The sequence below is a fragment of the Bubalus bubalis genome, chromosome 4 (genome assembly GCF_019923935.1).
Source record: "Bubalus bubalis isolate 160015118507 breed Murrah chromosome 4, NDDB_SH_1, whole genome shotgun sequence".
In the NCBI taxonomy this organism is placed as follows: Eukaryota; Metazoa; Chordata; class Mammalia; order Artiodactyla; family Bovidae; genus Bubalus; species Bubalus bubalis.
The window spans coordinates 78,923,701-78,943,930 of record NC_059160.1 but is presented as its reverse complement, the minus strand read 5'-3'; the positions used below and the strand labels follow the sequence as shown (position 1 = coordinate 78,943,930).

The 20,230-nt window shown below is 35.9% G+C and overlaps 1 protein-coding gene and 1 long non-coding RNA gene across 3 annotated transcripts in view; one reads left to right on the top strand and one right to left on the bottom strand.

Annotated features, from left to right (window-relative positions):
- The window catches only part of SLC2A13 (solute carrier family 2 member 13), a 531,951-nt gene extending 512,899 nt beyond the window's left edge, over positions 1–19,052 (top strand). For both annotated transcript variants that reach the window (XM_025283988.2, XM_025283989.2), the window contains 3 exons: positions 4,385–4,506; positions 4,633–4,785; positions 13,867–19,052. In XM_025283988.2, coding sequence (XP_025139773.1) covers positions 4,385–4,506; positions 4,633–4,785; positions 13,867–14,093 — 502 coding nt within the window. In that variant the 3' untranslated portion in view covers positions 14,094–19,052. The remainder of the gene's footprint in view (positions 1–4,384; positions 4,507–4,632; positions 4,786–13,866) is intronic.
- LOC123333283 lies at positions 13,676–19,779 on the bottom strand. Its single transcript, XR_006550548.1, has 2 exons — positions 19,509–19,779; positions 13,676–13,929 (listed from the first exon to the last, which is right to left on the bottom strand). It is a non-coding gene; the product is annotated as an uncharacterized LOC123333283 (long non-coding RNA).
- Positions 19,780–20,230: the final 451 nt, after the last annotated feature.

The following is a 20,230-nucleotide window of genomic DNA, read 5'->3' as shown; positions in this document are numbered from 1 at the left end:
TTATGTCTGATATTTGAAATGGATATGAAACACAATGGTCTTTTTTAAGGTATAATTTACATATATAACATTATATTAGTTTCAGGAGTACAATATAATGATTCAACATTAAGGTATACTGGGAAGTGATCACCACAATAAGTCTAGATAACATCCATCTCTACCCATATTCATAATTTTTTTCTTAAGAACTTTTAAGATCTACTCTATGCAATACAGTATTATTAACTATGGCTACCATGCCGCACTTTGGCCACCTGATACAAAGAACCAAATCATTGGAAAGGACCTTAGTGCTGGGAAAGATTGAGGGCAAGAGGAGAAGGGGGCAACAGAGGATGAGATGGTTGGATGGCATCGCTGACTGAATATACATGAGTTTGAGGAAACTCAGGGAGATAGTGAAGGCTGGGGAAGCCTGGCATGCTGCCATCCATGGAGTTACAGAGTCAGACATTACTTAATGACTGAACAACAACTACAACCATGCCACACAGCACATCCTCATGACTTTTTATTTTATAACTAGAAGTTTGTGTCTTTTGGCCCATTTCACTCCACACTATTTCCCACTCCTGATGACCACCGATCTGTTTTCTGTATCCATGAGCTCCTTATTTTTTTTTTAAGATTACATATACAAATGAGATCATATGGTATTTGTCTTTTTCTGGTTTATTTCACTAAGCATAATGTTCTCAAGGTCCATCCGTGTTGTCTTGAATGGAATGGAAAGACTGAGTATCACTTCATGGCAGATAGATTGGAAAACAATGGAAACAATAACAGACTTTATTTTCTTGGGCTCCAAAATCACTGCAGATGGTGACTGCAGCCATGAAATTAAAAGATGCTCCCTCTTTGGAAGAAAAGCTATGACCAACCTAGACAGCATATTAAAAAGCAGAGACATTACTTTGCTGACAAAGGTCCATATAGTCAAAGCTATGATTTTTCCAGTGGTCATGTATGGATGTGAGTTAGACGATAAAGAAAGATTCTCCAAAAAATTCTTTGGAGGACCAAAGAATTGATGCTTTTGAACTGTGGTGTTGGAGAAAACTCTTGAGAGTCCCTTGGACAGCAAGGAGATCAAACTAGTCAATCCTAAAGGAAATCAACACTGAATATTCACTGGAAGGACTGATGCTGAAGCTGAAACTCCAATACTTTGGCCACCTGATGCAAAGAACTGATTCATTAGAAAGACCCTGATGCTGGGAAAGATTGAAGGCAGGAGAATAAGGGGAAGACAGAGGATGAGATGGATGGATGGCATCACCGACTTGATGGACATGAGTTTGAACAAGCTCTTGGAGTTGGTGATGGACAGCAAAGCCTGGCATACTGCAGCCCATGGGAATGCAAAGAGTTGGACACAACTGAGCAACTGAACTGACTATATATATGTATATACTATATGTATGTGTGTGTGTGTCTATGTGCATGTGTGTGTACACACACACCACATTTTTCTTTATCCATTCATCTATTGACAAACGCTTAGGTTGTTTCCACAATCTTAGCTATTGAAGATAATGCTGAGGTGAACATGATGGAGCAGATGTTTTTTTCAAGTTGGCGTTTTTGTTTACTATGGATAAATACACAGAAGTAGAATTTCTGGATTGTATGGTAGTTTCATTTTTAAGTTTTTGAAGAATCTCAATACTGTTACCATACTGCTGCACCAATTTATATACACACCAACAATGCACAAGCGTTCTCTCTTGCCAACACTTCTTATTTCTTTTCTTACTGATGATAGTTATTCTGCCAAATTTGAGGCAGTATCTCATTGTGGTTTTGATTCGCATATCTCAGATAAATAGTGATGCTGTGCATCTTTTCATGAACTTGTCGCCCATGTGTACCATCCATACTGAAATCAGATTGATTATATTCTTTGTAGCCAAAGATGGAGGAGTTCTATACAGTCAGCAAAAACTAGACCAGGAGCTGATTCTCGCTCAGATCATAAACACCTTATTGCAAAATTTAGACTATAATTGAAGAAAGTAGGGGAAACCACTAGAATATTCAGGTATGACCTAAATCAAATCCCTTAGGATTATACAATGGGAGTAACAAATAGATTCAAGGGATTATATCTGATAGAGTACCTGAAGAACTATGGATGGAGGTTCATATCACTGTACAGGAGGTGATAATCAAAATTATCCCCAAGAAGAAGAAATTCAAAAAGGGAAAATGGTTGTCTGAGGAGGCCTTACAAATAGCTGAGAAAAGAAGAGAAGTGAAGGCAAAGGAAAAAGGAAAGATATACCCATCTGAATACAGAGTTCCAAAGAATAGCAAGGAGAGATAAGAAAGCCTTCCTCAGTGATCAATCAAAGAAATAGAGGAAAACAATAGAATGGGAAAGACTAGAGATCTCTTCAAGAAAATTAGAAATACCAAGGGAACATTTCATGCAAAGATGGGCACATAAAGGACAGAAACAGTAGACATAATAGAAGCAGAAGATATTAAAAAGAGGTGACAAGAATGCACAGAAGAACTATACAAAAATGATTTTATTGATCCAGATAACCATGGTGGTGTGATCACATAGAGTCAGACATCCTGGAATGTGAAGTCAAGTGGGCCTTAGGAAGCATCACTATGAACAAAGCTAGTAGATGTGATGGAATTCCAGCTGAGCTATTTCAAATCCTGAAAGATGATGCTGTGAATGTGCTGCACTCAGTATGCCAGCAAATTTGAAAAACTCAGCAGTGGCCACAGGACTGGAAAAGGTCAGTTTTCATTCTAATCCCAAAGAAAGGCAATGCCAAAGAATGCTCAAACTACCACACAATTGTACTCATCTCACACGCTAGTAAAGTAATGCTCAAAATTCTCCAAGCCAGGCTTCAGCAACGTGTGAACCGTGAACTTCCAGATGTTCAAGCTGAATTTAGGAAAGGCAGAAGAACCAGAGATCAGATTGCCAACATCTGTTGAATCATAGGAAAAGCAAGAGAATTCCAGAAAAAACATTGACTTCACTAAAGTCTTTGTGTGAATCACAACAAACTGTGGAAAATTGGTAAAGAGATGGGACTACTAGACCACCTTACTTGCCTCCTGAGACATCTGTATGCAGGTCAAGAAGCAACAGTTGAACCAGACATGGAACAATGGGCTGGTTCCAAATTAGGAAAGGAGTATGTCAAGGCTGCATAGTGTCACCTTGCTTATTTAACTTATATTCAGAGTACATCATGTGAATGCTGGGCTGGATGAAGCACAAGCTGGAATCAATATTGCAGAGAGAAATGTCAATAATCTCAGATATGCAGATGACATCACCCTTATGGATGAAAGTGAAGAGGAACTAAAGAGCCTGTTGATGAAGGTGAAAGAGGAGAGTGAAAAAGCTAGCTTAAAACTCAAATATTCAAAAAACAAAGATCATGGCATCCAATCCCATCACTTCATGTCAAATAGATGGAAAAACAATGGAAACAGTGACAGAATTTATTTTCTTGGGTTCCAAAATCACTGCAGATTGTGACTGCAGCCATGAAATTAAAAGACATGTGCTCCTTGGAAGAAAAGTTATGACCAACCTAGACAGTATATTAAAAACCAGAGACATTACTTTGCTGACAAAGGTCCATATAGTCAAAGATATGATTTTTCCAGTAGTCATGTATGGATGTGTGAGTTGGACAATAAAGAAAGCTGAGGACCAAAGAATTGATGCTTTTGAACTGTGGTGTTGGAGAAGACTCTTAAGAGTCCCTTGGACTGCAAGGAGATCCAACCAGTCCATCCTAAAGGTAACCAGTCCTGAATATTCATTGGAAGGACTGATGCGGAAGCTTAAACTCCAATACTTTGGCCACCTGTTGCAAAGAACTGACTCATTAAAAAGACCCTGATACTGGGAAAGATTGAAGGCAGGAGGAGAAGGGGAAGACAGGATGAGATGGATGAATGGCATCACCGACTCGGACATGAGTTTGAACAAGCTCCGGGAGTTGGTGATGGACAGGGAAGCCTGGCATGCTGCAGGCCATGGGATTGCAAAAAGTCAGACACACCTGAGCGGCTAAACTAACGAACTGGCTGACCATCTGTTTGTCTTCTTTTGAAAAATGTCTCTTATGATCCTCTGCCCATTTTTCATTCAGATTATTTTTTTGTTACTGAGTTGTATGTACAATGTGTTGTTCTTGAATTATATTCAGCTCTAAAAAGTTTCATGTCAGCTTACATATATAATCCTCCTTTAAAAAATTTTTTTAGAGAAACATCTTGGTTTCTTTTCCTTAATGAAATTAAGGAACTATAAATGCATTCTAGATAATACATTGAATTTCTGCAACTATAACCTAAAACCCTAAGTTAATATTTATCTTGCCTTACTTTTCAGGTGTGAAAATGAAACCAAATTCAAAACAGAAGAAGTATTTTGGGCCTACAATTTCTGCCCTACTCCATACTCCTGGACTGCACTTCTGGGCCTTATTTTATATCTTATTTTCTTCGCACCTGGTAAACAAAGACTCTGTTGTTGTAATTGTTATTTTAATTAAATTGTCTCTATTTAGAGAAGACAAGCTACTCTTTTAAATTCCTTACATGCTACTTTACTGAAATTCTTCATTTTATACTTCTCAGGAATGGGACCAATGCCTTGGACTGTGAATTCTGAAATATATCCCCTTTGGGCAAGAAGCACAGGAAATGCATGTTCATCTGGAATAAATTGGATTTTCAATGTTCTGGTGTCATTGACATTTTTACACACAGCAGAGTATCTTACATACTATGGTAAGAGAATATAGTTTCATTTTATTTTCTACTCTTGTTTTTAGATTTGCTGTCATCTGTGATTGAAAAACTAAATGGTTATATTTTTGCTATTATAAATATCTCTGTAAGGCTGTCTTATTCCCCAGAACCCTTAGAAATGTTTCTGGGAAAAGATAAGAGGAACTGTCCTTTCCTAAGCAGTATTGCTTCTTATCCCTCAGTGCTTTATAGCTTTCACCCACCCACCTACACTTCAAACCCAAACATCTCCCAGCTATCCTCAGTTGGAAGTCTTCACAACAAGACCTTTAGTTTAATGGAAAAAAAACATAAACAACAGAGAATTATAGAAAGATCCTGGAGTCTAGGGGTCATGCTTGAAAATGTCTCTTAACACAGATGGGTTGTATCCAAGAGTAGAATCAAAGTAGGATCAAAGTCGCGCCCCCGAATGTTGTGCTATGCGCTGTGCCTTCCACTCTATCATATTTGCTGTTCAGACCAAAGTATTTCAGGATCCACTGAGACCAGCACTTACCACTGCTGAAACTATAAATGTGGCAGAGGTATTCATGTAAAATGTAGAGAGACCATAACTCGAAGAAAAAAATCTTGAGAAGTGACTGAGTTAGGAAAAAACTTTGGGAAGCTACTTCAGGTTTATTTTTACTAAAATGAAAAGCGTCTTTTTAGCAAGAGAATTTCTTTATTGTCTGTATGAGTTTATAGGTTATGATTGGATTCTAAGTGATGAAATAGGGGTTTTCATGCTAATCTGAGCCTCCGTGATTATATACTGAATGTCAATTGTTTAGAACCACCCCCCCCCGCCCCTCGTTCACCCACCTCTCCCTTCATGGATCACATATCCTGGGGAAGGGACTTGCATGATTCAATGAAGGTATGAGCCATAATGTACAGGGCCACCCAAGTTGGATGGTTCATGGTGAAGAGTTCTTAGAAAATGTGGTCCACTAGAGGAGGAGATGGCAAACCACTCCAGTAACCTTGCCTGGAGTACCCCATGTACAGTAAGAAAAGGCAAAAAGATATGACACCAGAAGATGAGCCTTCCAGGTCAGAAGGTGTCCAGTATTCTACTGGGGAAGAGCAGAGGACAATTACAAATAGCTCCAGAAAGAATGAAGAGGATGGGCCAAAGTGGAAACACTCAGTTGTAAATGTGTCTAGGGTGAAAGTAAAGTTTGATGCTATAAAGAACAATATTGCATAGGAACTTGGAATGTTAGGTCCATGAATCAAGGTGAATTGGACATGGTCCAAAGGAGATGGCAAGCCTGAACATCAAAATCTTAGGAATCAGGGAACTAAAAGGGAAGAGAATGGGTGAATTTAACTCAAATGAGCATTATATCTATTACTGTGGGCAAGAATCCTGTAGAAGAAATGGAGTAGCCCTCGTAGTCAACAAAAGAGTCTGAAATGCAGTACTTGGGTGCAGGCTTAAAAAACAACAGAATGATCTTGGTTTCTTTCCAAGGCAAACCATTGAACCTCAGAGTAATCCAAGTCTGTGTCCCAACCACTGATGCCAAAGAAGCTGAAGTTGATGCTAGTGGTAAAGAACCTGCCTGCCAATGCAAGAGACATAAGAGACTTGGGTTTGATCCCTGGATCAAAAAGATCCCCTGGAGGAGAAAATGGCAACCCACTCCAGTATTCTTGCCTGGAAAATCCCATGGACAGTGGAGCCTGGCAGGCTATAGTCCATGCGGTTGTAAAGAGTTAGACATGACTGAAGTAACATAGCATGCACACATGCTTGTCCCAACCACTAATGCTGAAGAAGTTGATGTTGATGGGTTCTATTAAGACCTACAAGACCTTCTAGAACTAACACCAAAAAAATATGTCCTTTTCATCTTAGGGGATTATAATTTAAAAGTAGGAAATCAAGAGATACCTGGAATAACAGGCAAATTTTGCCTTGGAGTACAAAATGAAGCAGGACAAAGACTAATAGAGATTTGTTAAGAGAACACACTGATTATATATAGTGAACACCCTTTTCCAACAACACAAGAGAAAACTCTACAAATGGACATCACCACATGGCCAGTAAATAAATCAGATTGATTATGGTCTTTGCAGCCAAAAATGGAGAGAAGCTCTATACAGTCAGCAAAAACAAGGTTGGGAGCTGACTGTGACTCAGATCATGAACTCCTTGTTGCCAAATTCATACTCAAATTGAGGAAAGTAGGGAAAAACAATGGGCCATTCTGGTTTGACCTAAATCAAATCCCTTATGATTTATACACTGGAAGTGATGAATATTTTAGCGGATTAGATCTGGTAGAAGAACTATGGACAGGGGTCCATAACATTGTATAGGAGGTGTTGATCAAAACCATCTGAAAGATAAAGGAATACAAGAAGGCAAAGTGGCCAAGGAGGCTTTACAAATAGATAAGTAAAGAAGAGAAGTGAAAGGCAAAGGAGAAAAGGAAAGATATATTCAACTGAATGCAGAGTTCCAGAGAATAGCAAGGAGAGATAAGAAGGCCTTAAATGAACAATGCAAGGAGATAGAGCAAAACAAAAGAATGGGAAATACTGGAGATTCTCATCAAGAAAATTGGAGATATCAAGGCAACATTTCATGAAAGAATGGGCATGATAAAGGACAGGAACGTTAAGGACTTAAAAGAAGCAGAGGATATTAAGAAGAGGTGGCAGAAGTACAAAGAACTATACAAAAATGTCTTAATGACCAAGATAAACTCTATGACTGGTCACTCACCTAGAGTGAGACAAACTGGGGTGTGAAGGCAAGAGGGCCTTAGGAAACAGTACTAGGAACAAAGCTAGTGGAGGTGATGGAATTCCATCAGAGCAATTTAAAATCATAAAGATGATGCTGTTAAAGTGCTGCACTCAGTATGTCAGCAAATTTGGAAAACTTAACAGTAGCCACAGGACCAGAAAATGTCAGTTTTCACTCCAGTCCCAAAGAAGGGCAGTGGAAAAGAATGTTCAAACTACCATACAATTGTGCTCCTTTTACATGCTAGCAAATCAATGCTCAAAATCCTTTGAGCTAGGCTTCAGCAGATCATTAATTGAGAACTTCCAGATGTACAAGCTGGGTTTCAAAGAGGCAGAGGAATCAGACATCAAATTGCCAGCATTTGTTGGATCATGGAGAAAGCAAAGAAGTCCCAGAAAAACATCTACTTCTGCTTCATTGACTACGCTAAAGTCTTTGACTATGTGGATGACAACAAACTGCAGAAAATTCCTAGAGATGGGAATACCAGACCACCTTACCTGTCTCTGAGAAAGAGGTCAAGAAGCAACAATTAGAATTGGACATAGAACAACAAACTGGTTCAAATTTTTTGAAAAGAGTATTACAAGGCTGAATACTGTCACCCTGCTTATTTAACTTCTATGTAGAGGACACCATGCAAAATGCACATGAATGAACATTGGGCTGGATGAAGCACAAGTTGGGGTCAGGATTGCTGGGAGAAATATCAACAACCTCAGATACGCAGATGCCACCACCCTTATGGCAGTAAGCAAAGAGGAACTAAAGAGCCTCTTGATGAAGGTGAAAGAGGAGAGTGAAAAGACTAACTTGAAACTCAACATTCAAAAATCTAAGATCATAGCATCCAGTCCCATCACTTCATGGCAAATAGAAGGGGGAAAAGTGGAAACAGTGACAGATTTTATTTTCTTGGGCTGCAAAATCACTGGGGACGGTGACTACAGCCATGAAATTCAAAGACACTTGACCCTGGAAGGAAAGCTATGATGAACCTAGACAGCATATTAAAGAATAGAGACCTCACTTTGCCAACAAAGGTCCATATAGTCAAAGCCATGATTTTTTCCAGTAGTCATGTATGGATATGAGAGTTGGACCATAAAGAAGACTGAGTGCTGAAAAATTGATGCTTTCCAATTGTGATGGTGGAGAAGAGTCTTGAGAGTCCCTTGGACTTCAAGAGATCAAACCAGTCAATGCTAAAGGAAATCAACCCTGAATATTCATTGGAAGGACTGATGCTAAAGCTGAAGCTCCAGTACGTTGGCCACCTGATGCAGAGAGCCAACTCATTGAAGAAGATGGTGATGTGGGGAAAGATTGAAGGCAAATGAAGAAGGGCACAGCAGGGCATGAGATGTTTAGATAGCATCACTGACTCAGTGGACATGAATTCACACAAACTGTGGGAAATATTGGAGAACCGAGGAGCCTGATGTGTTACAGTCCCTGAGGTCCCTAGTCAGACAGGAGTTAGCAACTGAAAAACAAGTGCTTATACCATTCTCAGATCCTCTCCTCCATTCCTCAGTGCACCTCACCTCATCTCACCTCATCCCATATTCTGGCTACTTACAATTTCTTTTTGTAAGAACAAATCTATTTGTCCGTTCCTCTATCTACCCTCTCACTTCTGGACCTTGAGCTTAGGCCAGGATTATACTTTGTTTACCAATATATTCCCCATGCCTTCCTGGGCATCCTATTAAGCACTCAGAAGTGTTTGTCAAATGAATAAATACACAGTTGAACTTTTAAATGAATGATGAATATGTGGAAACATCATATGTCTCTTCCTCCTCTCTTATGAACATTATGATTTGGTGTTTAGTTTTATTTAGAACTATTTATCTAATGCTTTTTTTTCCTAATCTTTATGAAATTCCTCTCTCTCCCAAACATGATTTGAAACATTTAGAAATATTTATTTTCTTGGAAAGGAAAGGCACTGGCATTTTAAACTGGATGTATATTTAGTATGTTCAGCTTTATCCCATTTGGCAATTAGAATGTTTACATAAATTTGCAAGCTTATCTTCCTAATAGCATAAATATAAACACAATAAATATTTACCCATATTTTCTGATCCTTGAGAATACATAAATATTTAAATATGGACTTATTTCTTGAGAAAGCATTTTTTAATGGAAAGTCATAGACAAAATAATAAAAGTCTACATGGTAAGACTTTTGATAGCAAAGCTCCTCTTCTTAAATCAGTTCTGTCAGGAAAACATGAGGCCACAGAAGTAAAATTTAAATAGGGCATAGCCAGGCTTCTTTCAAAAATATCTCAGTAGAAGCAGCTTTTTGTTTCGCATTAAGCCAGACTTCTTCCTTGTCAGCACACTGTCCATTAGGTTTTCACTAGTGGAACAATATCTCAGCTCAGGTTAGAGTTTTTCTGTTTATTTCTCTATATTTTAACCTAGAGGTTACTGATTGATGTAAGCTATATGTTTATATTCCTGACAACAGATAGGTGCCCTAATGATGTATTTCTCTGGAAATATTCATGTCTTCTTTTACTTTCTTTTTTATTGTTTCATAAGCCCTCAAGTCTTGATTACTTCCTAAACTATATTGCCTAGAAGAGTCTGGGTCCCATTCAATAATGTTTATTACTAAAAATTATCATAAAATGTCACCAGTATATCACTTTATTTATAGCACATGTGACTAAATAGATCCCTTGTTGAGCATTATTAAAGTGTCTGTGTTGAACCTTTAATTTTTCATTTTGTATAATTCAGTTAAATATCTGTTTTAATCTGAAACGTAATATAAGGACTCTAATAAGATTTATTTCCTTTAGAATAAAATTGCACTGTTTAACAATCCTAACAGATTTGCTACAGACTTTTTTTTCATTTTCATCCTAAAGGGGCATGATTAAGAAAATGAGTTACATAATTGACTTGCCCGTTACATGAAGCAGGTCACAGCCTCCCAGGCCTGCCTGCACTTCTGTTGGCTTAACCACAGGTCACACCAGTGAAGCCTATATACACAGTTGTAGCATTTGCTGTCTTTAGGTTATTCAGATTTTTATAGAAGTATCTTGCTTTTTAATAGAATTTTCTTTATGTTCTTTGGTTTTGGGAATCTTGTTCACACACAAAAAAAATTGTATGGCCTTTAAGAATGTCAGTAACCCATCTAATTGCTTTTAACTGTAAGAGTTTCGTATGAAAAGATTTGATTTGTTACTTCCAATCATGCCATTGTACTTAAATTGTGAAAGATGATGAATATTTTCTAAATATTATATTTTATAAAGGCAGACCATATTTACTCCATTAGATATTTTAGAGTTTAGCATCCCAGTTTAGTCTAAAATGTTTTATCATCGGCACCTATTGTTTTCTTACCTCCACAGTCTTGCTTATCTGTATTCAGAATGCAAGACTTCACCTCTGTCATTTTTTTTCCCTCAAAATTCCACATCCTTCAAGAACCAGCTTGTCATAGCACCCCTTAGATGAAAACATTCTCGATTTATTAGTCATGCTGATCTTACTAGTCACTATTCTTCCCTAGTCATTTAGTGTAATTTGATAATGTCTATCACTTTTTTGGGCAACTAACATCCAAAATTCTTTCTATTCTTTGCAGTTTATAGCAAAGAAGGATTTATTTTCCCTGTCAGATCAGGAAACTAAAATCAAGACAATTCAAGAAACTGCACAAGGATTCAGCCTGTGTAACTTTTTGACTTTCAGACCCACAGTGTCTACAGAGCCTTCCTCTCACTGTAACACTGATGTGAATGCCAGATGACGTATTATTATTTTTTTTATTTTTTATCAAGTATGACGTAAAAATATATAACTTGTAGTATAATGTAGACCAAACTGAAATGAAGTAAAGGAGCCTTGTATTTGTAAATGGAATTTTATTTTTATTAGAGAAAAAATTTGATTTATAAGGGTCCAGCTCCTTAAGAATTATATAGCTTCTGATGATTTAAGCTAACAAACTGTGTCTTGATTTAGTCAATCCTTTTATATATATGTTTTAATATCTCATAGTTTACCTCTGTTTCCCTTTTATTTTCTCATGGCTGCTCATTCAATGGAGCAGATTCTTTGGGGTAGCCAGTTCAGCAGCATTTTCCTCTGTAGTTTTACTTGAGTCTTCCCAAGAAGTGTTTCTATGGATAGTACTGAAATGGTTATTTCTAGGCCTATCTAGAAGTAACTACTTAGAGAAATTAGTCTTAATAATGTCTTGCCACATTCTGTAGTGACAACAAACTGAGAAATATTTTCAGTTCTTTAACTGCTGTACTTTTCAGCTTCAAGCTTGACTTTCAAATATATAGTCATGTTGTCTGGTTTAGGCCTTTATTTCAAATCTTCTACCCAATATATTCCATCTGGCAGTCAACAAGAGAATTTCATTCTCTAAACTCTCCAATGAATCAGCACTGTACTAGGAACCCAGAGACAAGCCATAGACTCTGGGCTTGAGGAGACCACTTTTGCTGGTCTCCTCCTCAAGCATACCTCTCCTATACCTGGTCCTACTGGGCTGTAAAACTTACAGAATTACAATTTAAACCATAAATTTAAATAGGAACTGATAAATCATCTTATTTTACTTAATGAGGAAACTGAGGTCCAAGGAGGAGGTTAAATGACTGTCTAGAAGTCACATGTTGTTTTTGTTGCTCAGTTGCTCAGTCGTGTCTGACTCTTTGTGACCTCATGGACTGCAGCATGCCAGGCTTCCCTGTCCTTCACCATGTCCCAGAACATGCTCAAACTCATGTCCATTGAGTAGGTGATGCCATCCAACCATCTCATCCTCTGTCATCCCCTTCTCCTCCTGCCTTCAATCTTTCCCAACATGAGGGTCTTTTCTAATGAGTCATCTCTTTGCATCAAATGGTCAAACCATTGGAGTTACAGCTTCAGCATTAGTCCTTCCAATAAATATTTAATCCTTTAGGATTGACTAATTTGATCTCAAGAGTCTTATCCAACACCACAGTTCAAAAGCATCATTTCTTTGGCACCTTCTTTATGGTCCAACTCTCTTTATTTCTTCTGGAGCTATCTCTCAACTTTCTCCAGTAGCATACTGGACACCTACTGAGCTGGGAGGTTCATCTTGCATTGTCATACCTTTGGCCTTTTCATACTGTTCATGGGGTTCTCTAAGGCAAGAATGCTGAAGTGGTTTGCGATTCCCTTCTCCAGTGGACCACGTTTTGTCAGAACTCTCCACCATGACCCATTCATCTTGGGTGGCCCTATACAGCATGGTACATAGTTTCATTGAGTTAGAATGTAGCCCACCAGGTTCCTCTGTCCATGGAGTTTTCCTGGCAAGAATACTGGAGCGACGTGCTTTTTCCTCCTCCAGAGGATCTTCCTGACCCAGGGATTGAACCCACGTCTTGCTTCTCCTCCATTGGCAGAAGGATTCTTTACCGCTGAGAAGCCCCAAGTGCTATGGACACACACACAAAAATGGACTGTAGGAGCCTCGGAGAAGGAATGGGGCACTAGTTAGGAGACTCTTACAGTACTGCAGATAAAGAGGAAGGCTTTTAAATCAGAGATGTCCAGAAATGGTAAAAAGTGGTCATCTTTGGATTGTATGTGAAGGTAAATCCAACAGGATTTTCTAAGAGTGGATATTGGGTGGGAGAATAAGAGAAAACTCTGCTGACTCTTAAACTTTGAGCTTTGATTCAAGAAATCAGCAGTGTCATCACTGAATGCGGTTCTGCAAACACTACACTCAAGATAAATGAGAAGAAAATTTCTTCCTGAAAGTGCCTCAGGTCTAGTGGCTAACACAAATATATTCACATAATTATAATGCTACTTTGTTGTTATATACCACTTTGCCTCAGCAGTGTTGTCAAAGCACAACCCTAACCAGGGAAGTGAGGAAAGATTTCAAAGCAGAAGTCATTCTGAGCCTGGGCTATCATTCTTCTTGAGTTTGGTATTACATGAGAAGGAAATGGCAACCCACTCCAGTATTCTTGCTTGGAGAATCCCAGGGACAGAGGAGCCTGGTGGGCTGCCATCTATGGGGTCGCACAGAGTTGGACATGACTGAAGCGACTTAGCAGCAGCAGCAGCAGCAGCAACTTGAGTTTAGAAAGACAAACTGTATTATATTCACAGAATTAAAACAATTAGAGTAAACCAAATAAACCAAGCTGTAAGCAAATTTTTGGTTCCATTTCAGACCACAGCCATGCATTATTGATCAGAAACAGAAGTTAAAATCGTCCCGTTTCCAATGTAAGTCTTCACATATATGGTATTTTCCATTGCAGGAGCCTTCTTCCTTTATGCTGGATTCGCTTCGATGGGTCTCCTTTTCATCTACGGCTGTCTTCCTGAGACCAAAGGGAAAAAATTAGAGGAAATTGAATCACTCTTTGACAACAGGCTATGTACATGTGGTGCTTCAGATTCTGATGAAGGGAGATACATTGAATATATTCGGGTAAAGGGAAGTAACTACCATCTTTCTGACAACGATGCTTCTGATGTGGAATAATTATCAGCTGCTTATATATTTAGTCATTTAAACAAACTTGGGAGAGAAGAACAGCAATTGGTGACCTCACTGCCCTGCTTTTAATCTGGTTCTTTCCACAGTCTGGTTTTGAACGACTTCATATCCTAGAATATTTGATTCCAAGGAAGATACCATCACAATGACATTTTTTTTCACACACAGAGATGTAAAACATTTACGGAGATTTTAAACTAATAATTATTGAACAAATGTGTGTAATTCCTTCCTGAGATAGTTTAAAATGAATATTGTACCCAGTGACTTCAGTGATATCCTTTTTTCCTAAGACTATATATGATGATTAGTGGCAATTGAGTCAGTGCTAATCCAGCCAAATCATATATGTATGATATACTTATGACAAAGGATGCTAAAATATGGTCCAAAGGTATTTTATGTCAAAGCATAGTCTGTTGGCCCTAATTTTTCCTAAGGATGAGGCGCTTATCTGTGATCAGCTATTAGAAAAAAATTCCATTTAAGCTTTTATCAACAAATTCAAAAGTGTCCCCTACAAGGCCACAGCTGTCCTTATATCCTTTGTATTCTACATTTTCGTTTCTCTCTCCAATTCAAATCTTGAAAATTCTTCAGCAGCTGACTCTGTACAGAATCTTTTGAACATTATAAAAAGCAGGTCTTTTTAGGTTTATTTTCCTACATATTTTTTGCATCAGTTAAGAGGTATACATTTGCACAGATTAGCTAGCAAGTTTTGATAAGTATATTTTATTGCTAGAAAGAAAGAAAAGATTTTTATGGACCTTAAAGATTTTTAACCCTGAGTTAGTCACTTAAGTGTGCAGCTGTAAACACAAAATAGCACTAGATCTTCAACTGTATTTCAGGGTCAGTTTTTGTTCAAGCCAAAATCCCCTATATTCACAACTTCACTCATCAACTCTGGATTCCTACTATTTGTGCCTTCATTTGTGTTACATAAATAGCTTCTAGCAGACTATTTTTCCCCTCTTTTAATCAAATAATTTCTGAAACAAGAAAGGAAGGAAGAAAATCAGCAACAGAAATAACCCTGCTGTTATTTATGTTTGTTTAATTAAGTAATGAGACTTCTATTTTTCTTAACTTTTTATTAACTTTTCCTAAGGGAATTGTCACATTTTATTACATAATGGTACTTGTCTTTTTTTCCTTTTTAATTCTAAGAGTATAAACTGGTTTTTATGTTGTACACTTTCTCATTTTCTCTGACATTCTCTTAAAAATACATACATAGATTTGTCTCTGGGTATATCCTTTTTCTCATGCTTGACTTGGATTTTTTTTCTTCTTGTCTAAAAACTGGGATTTTCCATTGGAACAGATTAATGGTTCTCATATGTGTCTTTAAGAAATGTTGACTTACTATATTTCTGCAGTATTTTTTCAAAGTATTCATTAGTTTCTATGTTCATTCATCAGTGAATTCCAATTTTTGCTCATATATTAAGAACTACATAGTATGTACAAAGTCACTCACAAAATTACTTAGTTCCAGTGAAAATATGAATGAGTCTTCTGAGGTCAGTTAAGAGTGCAAACATTTGATGCATTTTAACGTGTCTCTAAACATCTAATAACGTATTCTTTGGAGTGAAAGAGTGACTCTAAATTCAGTATATTTCTGCCAGTCTCCAAGATGGTTTGGTCTCTCTCAAAGTCTGGCTTTAAGAATGTCATAAGAACATTATGACAAATATGACAGCTGAGAATGTAGCCAAGGAGGTTCATTCTCTAAAGTTAAAAATCCTTCCACCAACAAAGAATTTTCTCCCTTTGATCATTTCACATAATTAAACAAATATATATTTTTGAGAGCTTTTTTCCTTGACTTGGGTGCTCTGACAATTGATTTCTAAGGGGATATTAATTTTTATTTTCCCCAGAAAAGCAGATGTGCTTTAACAGAGAAAGTTATTATTCTATTGGTATTTCTTATCCCATAAGAAATTTCTTATTTGTATAATATTTCACACAGGTAAAATAAATGGAAAATGAATTATTGTATGATAAAATCAGAATATAATGTGGAGAAAAAGTATTTAAACCCATAAAGTGATCTCTTTAGAAATTGTTTTCCTGATTTATCTAAATAATTCCCACAATTATTCTGTTTATTGAATACATGGCCTTAACTATATGCTTATACTCAGCTGAGCTGAATGCACAGTAACTTTATCAAAGGAGCAACTGAGCTCATTATTTCCTATAGCAGAACATGGCCTGTTCTCCCTGACATAAGTAGTGTTTTCAACTTTATATCCATAAATGCACATAATAGGGAAAAATAGCCACAGTTCTTGTCTTCTATTCTCAATTCCTTCTATAAAGGACTACTAGTTATTTATATAATGATAAAGATAATATTCCATATCTTTGAAGTACAAGACAGAGAGGCACAGTATAAGAATTATTTATAATTTTTTAATGACAACTACTTGAAAAGGAACCTTATAAAATTAGGGTATTATTTTTAGATTCAGTGAACATTTATAGTATATTAAAATTTAAGTATTTGAATTTTGCAGGTTTTTTAATAATATGCACCTTCTAAGTTATCAGCATCTTTGGCTACCACTGTCAACTTGAAAACATTCCATTTGAAATATCATCAAATATATATTTTATAGGAAAATTTATATATGGTATGATTTGATCTATCATATTAAAACACATTAAGCATCACACTTTTAGCTGAAATATGTTTCCTTCTAAACATGCTACAAATTTAATAGAAGTATATTGTGATTTAGGAAAATATAGGGAAGATGGTCATAACCTCTATTGAGGCCTAGCTGGATGGCTGGTAAGATATGCACTAGACTTAAGAGAGTATAACATTTCATTTGCATCTGAACACATAGGGCCGAATGTTAAAATCAGATAGGTTTTAAAGATTAGGTATTAATATTTTTCTTAAATATAAAATTCCTAATAATTTTGATTGTTGCACCTTAGTCAATAATTACCCAAAACATGATTTTAATGTATATATAAAAGATCGAAACTAAAATTAGATTTAAAAGGTATTATTTCCATTTGAAATTTTATCACCAGTAATATGCAGTAGTTAGTTCCCAGATGGAAAATGCTGAGAGTAATGTTATCAAGTACTTTTCATATTTGTATTTTACCACTGAACCATTTTAGTGTGTAAGAGTCTTAATATTATTTTTTAAGTTATTTACCCTAAAATGGGAAATCTGTTAAATTAGAGAATTTAGAAACTGTTTACTATAATTTCAAAATCAGTTATCCAGAGGAAGAATTAACAGGGAAAAATATAAGTCGACAACTTATCCTTTTGCCTTTATATCAGAAAGTAGAATTGAAATGCATTATAATACTCCATAGATCTTGGGGGAAGGGTATTCTATAAAATACTCTTCATGGCATCTAAGAAGATCTCACTAGTTTCATTAACTTAATGACACTAATAAATTTTATAAATGCTATAATACAGTAAGAGGGGTGGGAGGATTCTTTTGACTTTCTTTCATCAGTAATTAAGAACAATAAAATTAATAAGGTGTTTTGTTATAATTAGTTTATTTTACTATTCTCCTAGTTATGAAATCACAAATTACACTAAGCACCTAACAACTAACATTTATATAGTTGTTGTGTCAGTTTTAAACTGCCACATTCAGACATTTTCAGTAACTACAAATAAAAGAATGACATACCGTGCCAGGAGCAGAGAATTCATAATATGTACGTTATACCAAAATGTATTGAGTTTTGGATAAATTTTACAACTTATGTGTAGCTTCTGCCTATTAAGAGACTCAGAATTGTTCTCTGGATTAATTTTAGCATCCTGTTTTCTGTCGCTTTCTGTTTTCTTAGCCTTATGTACAATAATGTAAACCTAATTTGATGAAGTGATCCAGGTTGTAGCAGCATATCAATTTCAGTATCTTCAGTCCTTCTGGGTGAGCAATATTGCTGCTATTTTCTAGAAATAGAAATCATTTAAAAATGCCAACAGCTAACTGCTCCCAACTCTCTTAAAGATCATCTCTTAGAGAAGGAGATTTTTGTGTGCCAGTAATCATCAGAGAGAGATTTTGTAAGTATTAATGATGTTCAGAAATACATGAAAGAATTTTATCTCATAATTTGCTTGTGAGTGTAAAACAATACAATTCTCATAAGTCTTTTCTTTATATGTATAAAACAGAGTCTGTTACACTTGAGTGATTTGGTCTGTGGAATGTTAAATATCTATTTTCATTTAGCAGCAATATTCAGCTTTTGATTTTAGACAGTTAAGCCCATGCATTTGATTTTATCATATCAATATAATAAGAAAAAGAAACATAGCTTACAAGTACTAAAAATTAAAAACCACAAATATTTTGTAAAATTTTAGCAAATTTACCATTATTCCATCTCATTTGAAGGTTAAAAAATGAGACTCAACTCTCGCCAAAGTAGAAATTTATGTTCTACATGTCCAAACTGGTTCCTAACAGCTTTTGGACTATATTTCACTTGATGTTATAGTATCTTTTATTTGTACTAACTGTTCAAATTTCTATTTAAAAGCTCTGATATACATCTAGATTAAATGGAAACACAGTTTTGTGCTTTTAAAATATGTTTTCAAAATGTATATTTTAATTTCCAAGAGTGCATGTCATATAGTGTTTAATTCATGTCTTAACAAGTCCAATATAAATATTTATTCCTACATGTGACATGAGATATCTCTTAAAATTTGAATATGTATCATTTCCTTCAAAGTCATTCTAGCTATAGTTGTATCAAAGTATTGTATATTTTATGGAGATTTAATGATGTATATGTAAATGTTTTTTAAGTTATTTTATTGAAGTTCAATCTTTACATAAAATTAAATCTTTTTTTTAAAGTGTCAGTGCCAGAACTGTAAATGAAAATAATCAAATAAAAGTTAAGACAATTCACTACTCATTTATCTTCCTTGTAGGTTTATATTTTAACCAATTATCTTCTTTGGATTTTAGAATCTAGGTTACATAGTAAAGGCATCTACAAAGATTACCTATATCTGTATATTTATGCAATGCTATTCATTTTAATGATATTGTAACTTTAAAAAACATTTTAATACCTAAAAATTATTGCAAGGAATTATTCTGAATAGTAAATATAAAGCTCTGAAATGCTCAGAAATCCTTGAAGAAATTTCTCACTGTTGTCAGAACCAGACGTTGACATGAACCATTGTGTCAGACTGACAAAAATTATTTGAGGTTGTTGCTTTGTAAATGAAAAAATACCTACTGGATGACCAGTTGACAGTTCTTTTTGGAATTATGTATGGCATTCTCCATTACCATTCTCCCCCTGTAGCTTTTATTGGTAAGCATTATATTATTGTTTGATCTGTGTAGCCATTAGACTTACCTCTCCGTAGTTAGGGTGTGCCATCTTGAGTCCAACTGTAGAACAGGTTTGAGGAGATCCTCTGAAGACCCTAGATCCACTGTCACTCAATGGCTTACAGTGGAGTTGCATCTTAAGCAAGGATTCTGATGTCAACAGGTAAGAAAAAATTCCTACAGTTAAAATGACCCTTGAAAAGCCCCTAAGTTATGCATAAAGTGTCCACACATCTTAACACCTGAATAGTGCATTTCATATCTGTATCAGTGATCATCAAAGTCTTCATTTAATTATCCAGTCTTATTGGAATGCTGTCATCCTTTTCTGGGTACTAAAACAAGTTCAGAACATTTTGGTGACTTGTCCAAGATCACACACCAGGAAGTATGTACAAAATTTTTCTGTGCAGTGATTACTCTACAGTCTTTCTCTCTTGGTCCTCATTTGGAATGTCTTCTTGTCAGATCAAGGCAGAAAGACTGAAAAATAGACATTGTGTTTTTCCTGTATTAGAATTGAAAGAATATGAAGGAAAACAATCAGATACCTCATTTTAACCTGTACTATAGACACAAATCTTGAAAACTTTTGATCTGAAGATTCTTTTCCAAATATGAAGCAGTATACAAATGGTCCCCAAGTTAAAGAGGTTCAAGTTAATCTTTCAACTATAAGAAGATGTGAAAATGATTCATATTAAGTAAAAATTATACTTTGAATTTTTAATTTTTATATTTTCCTGG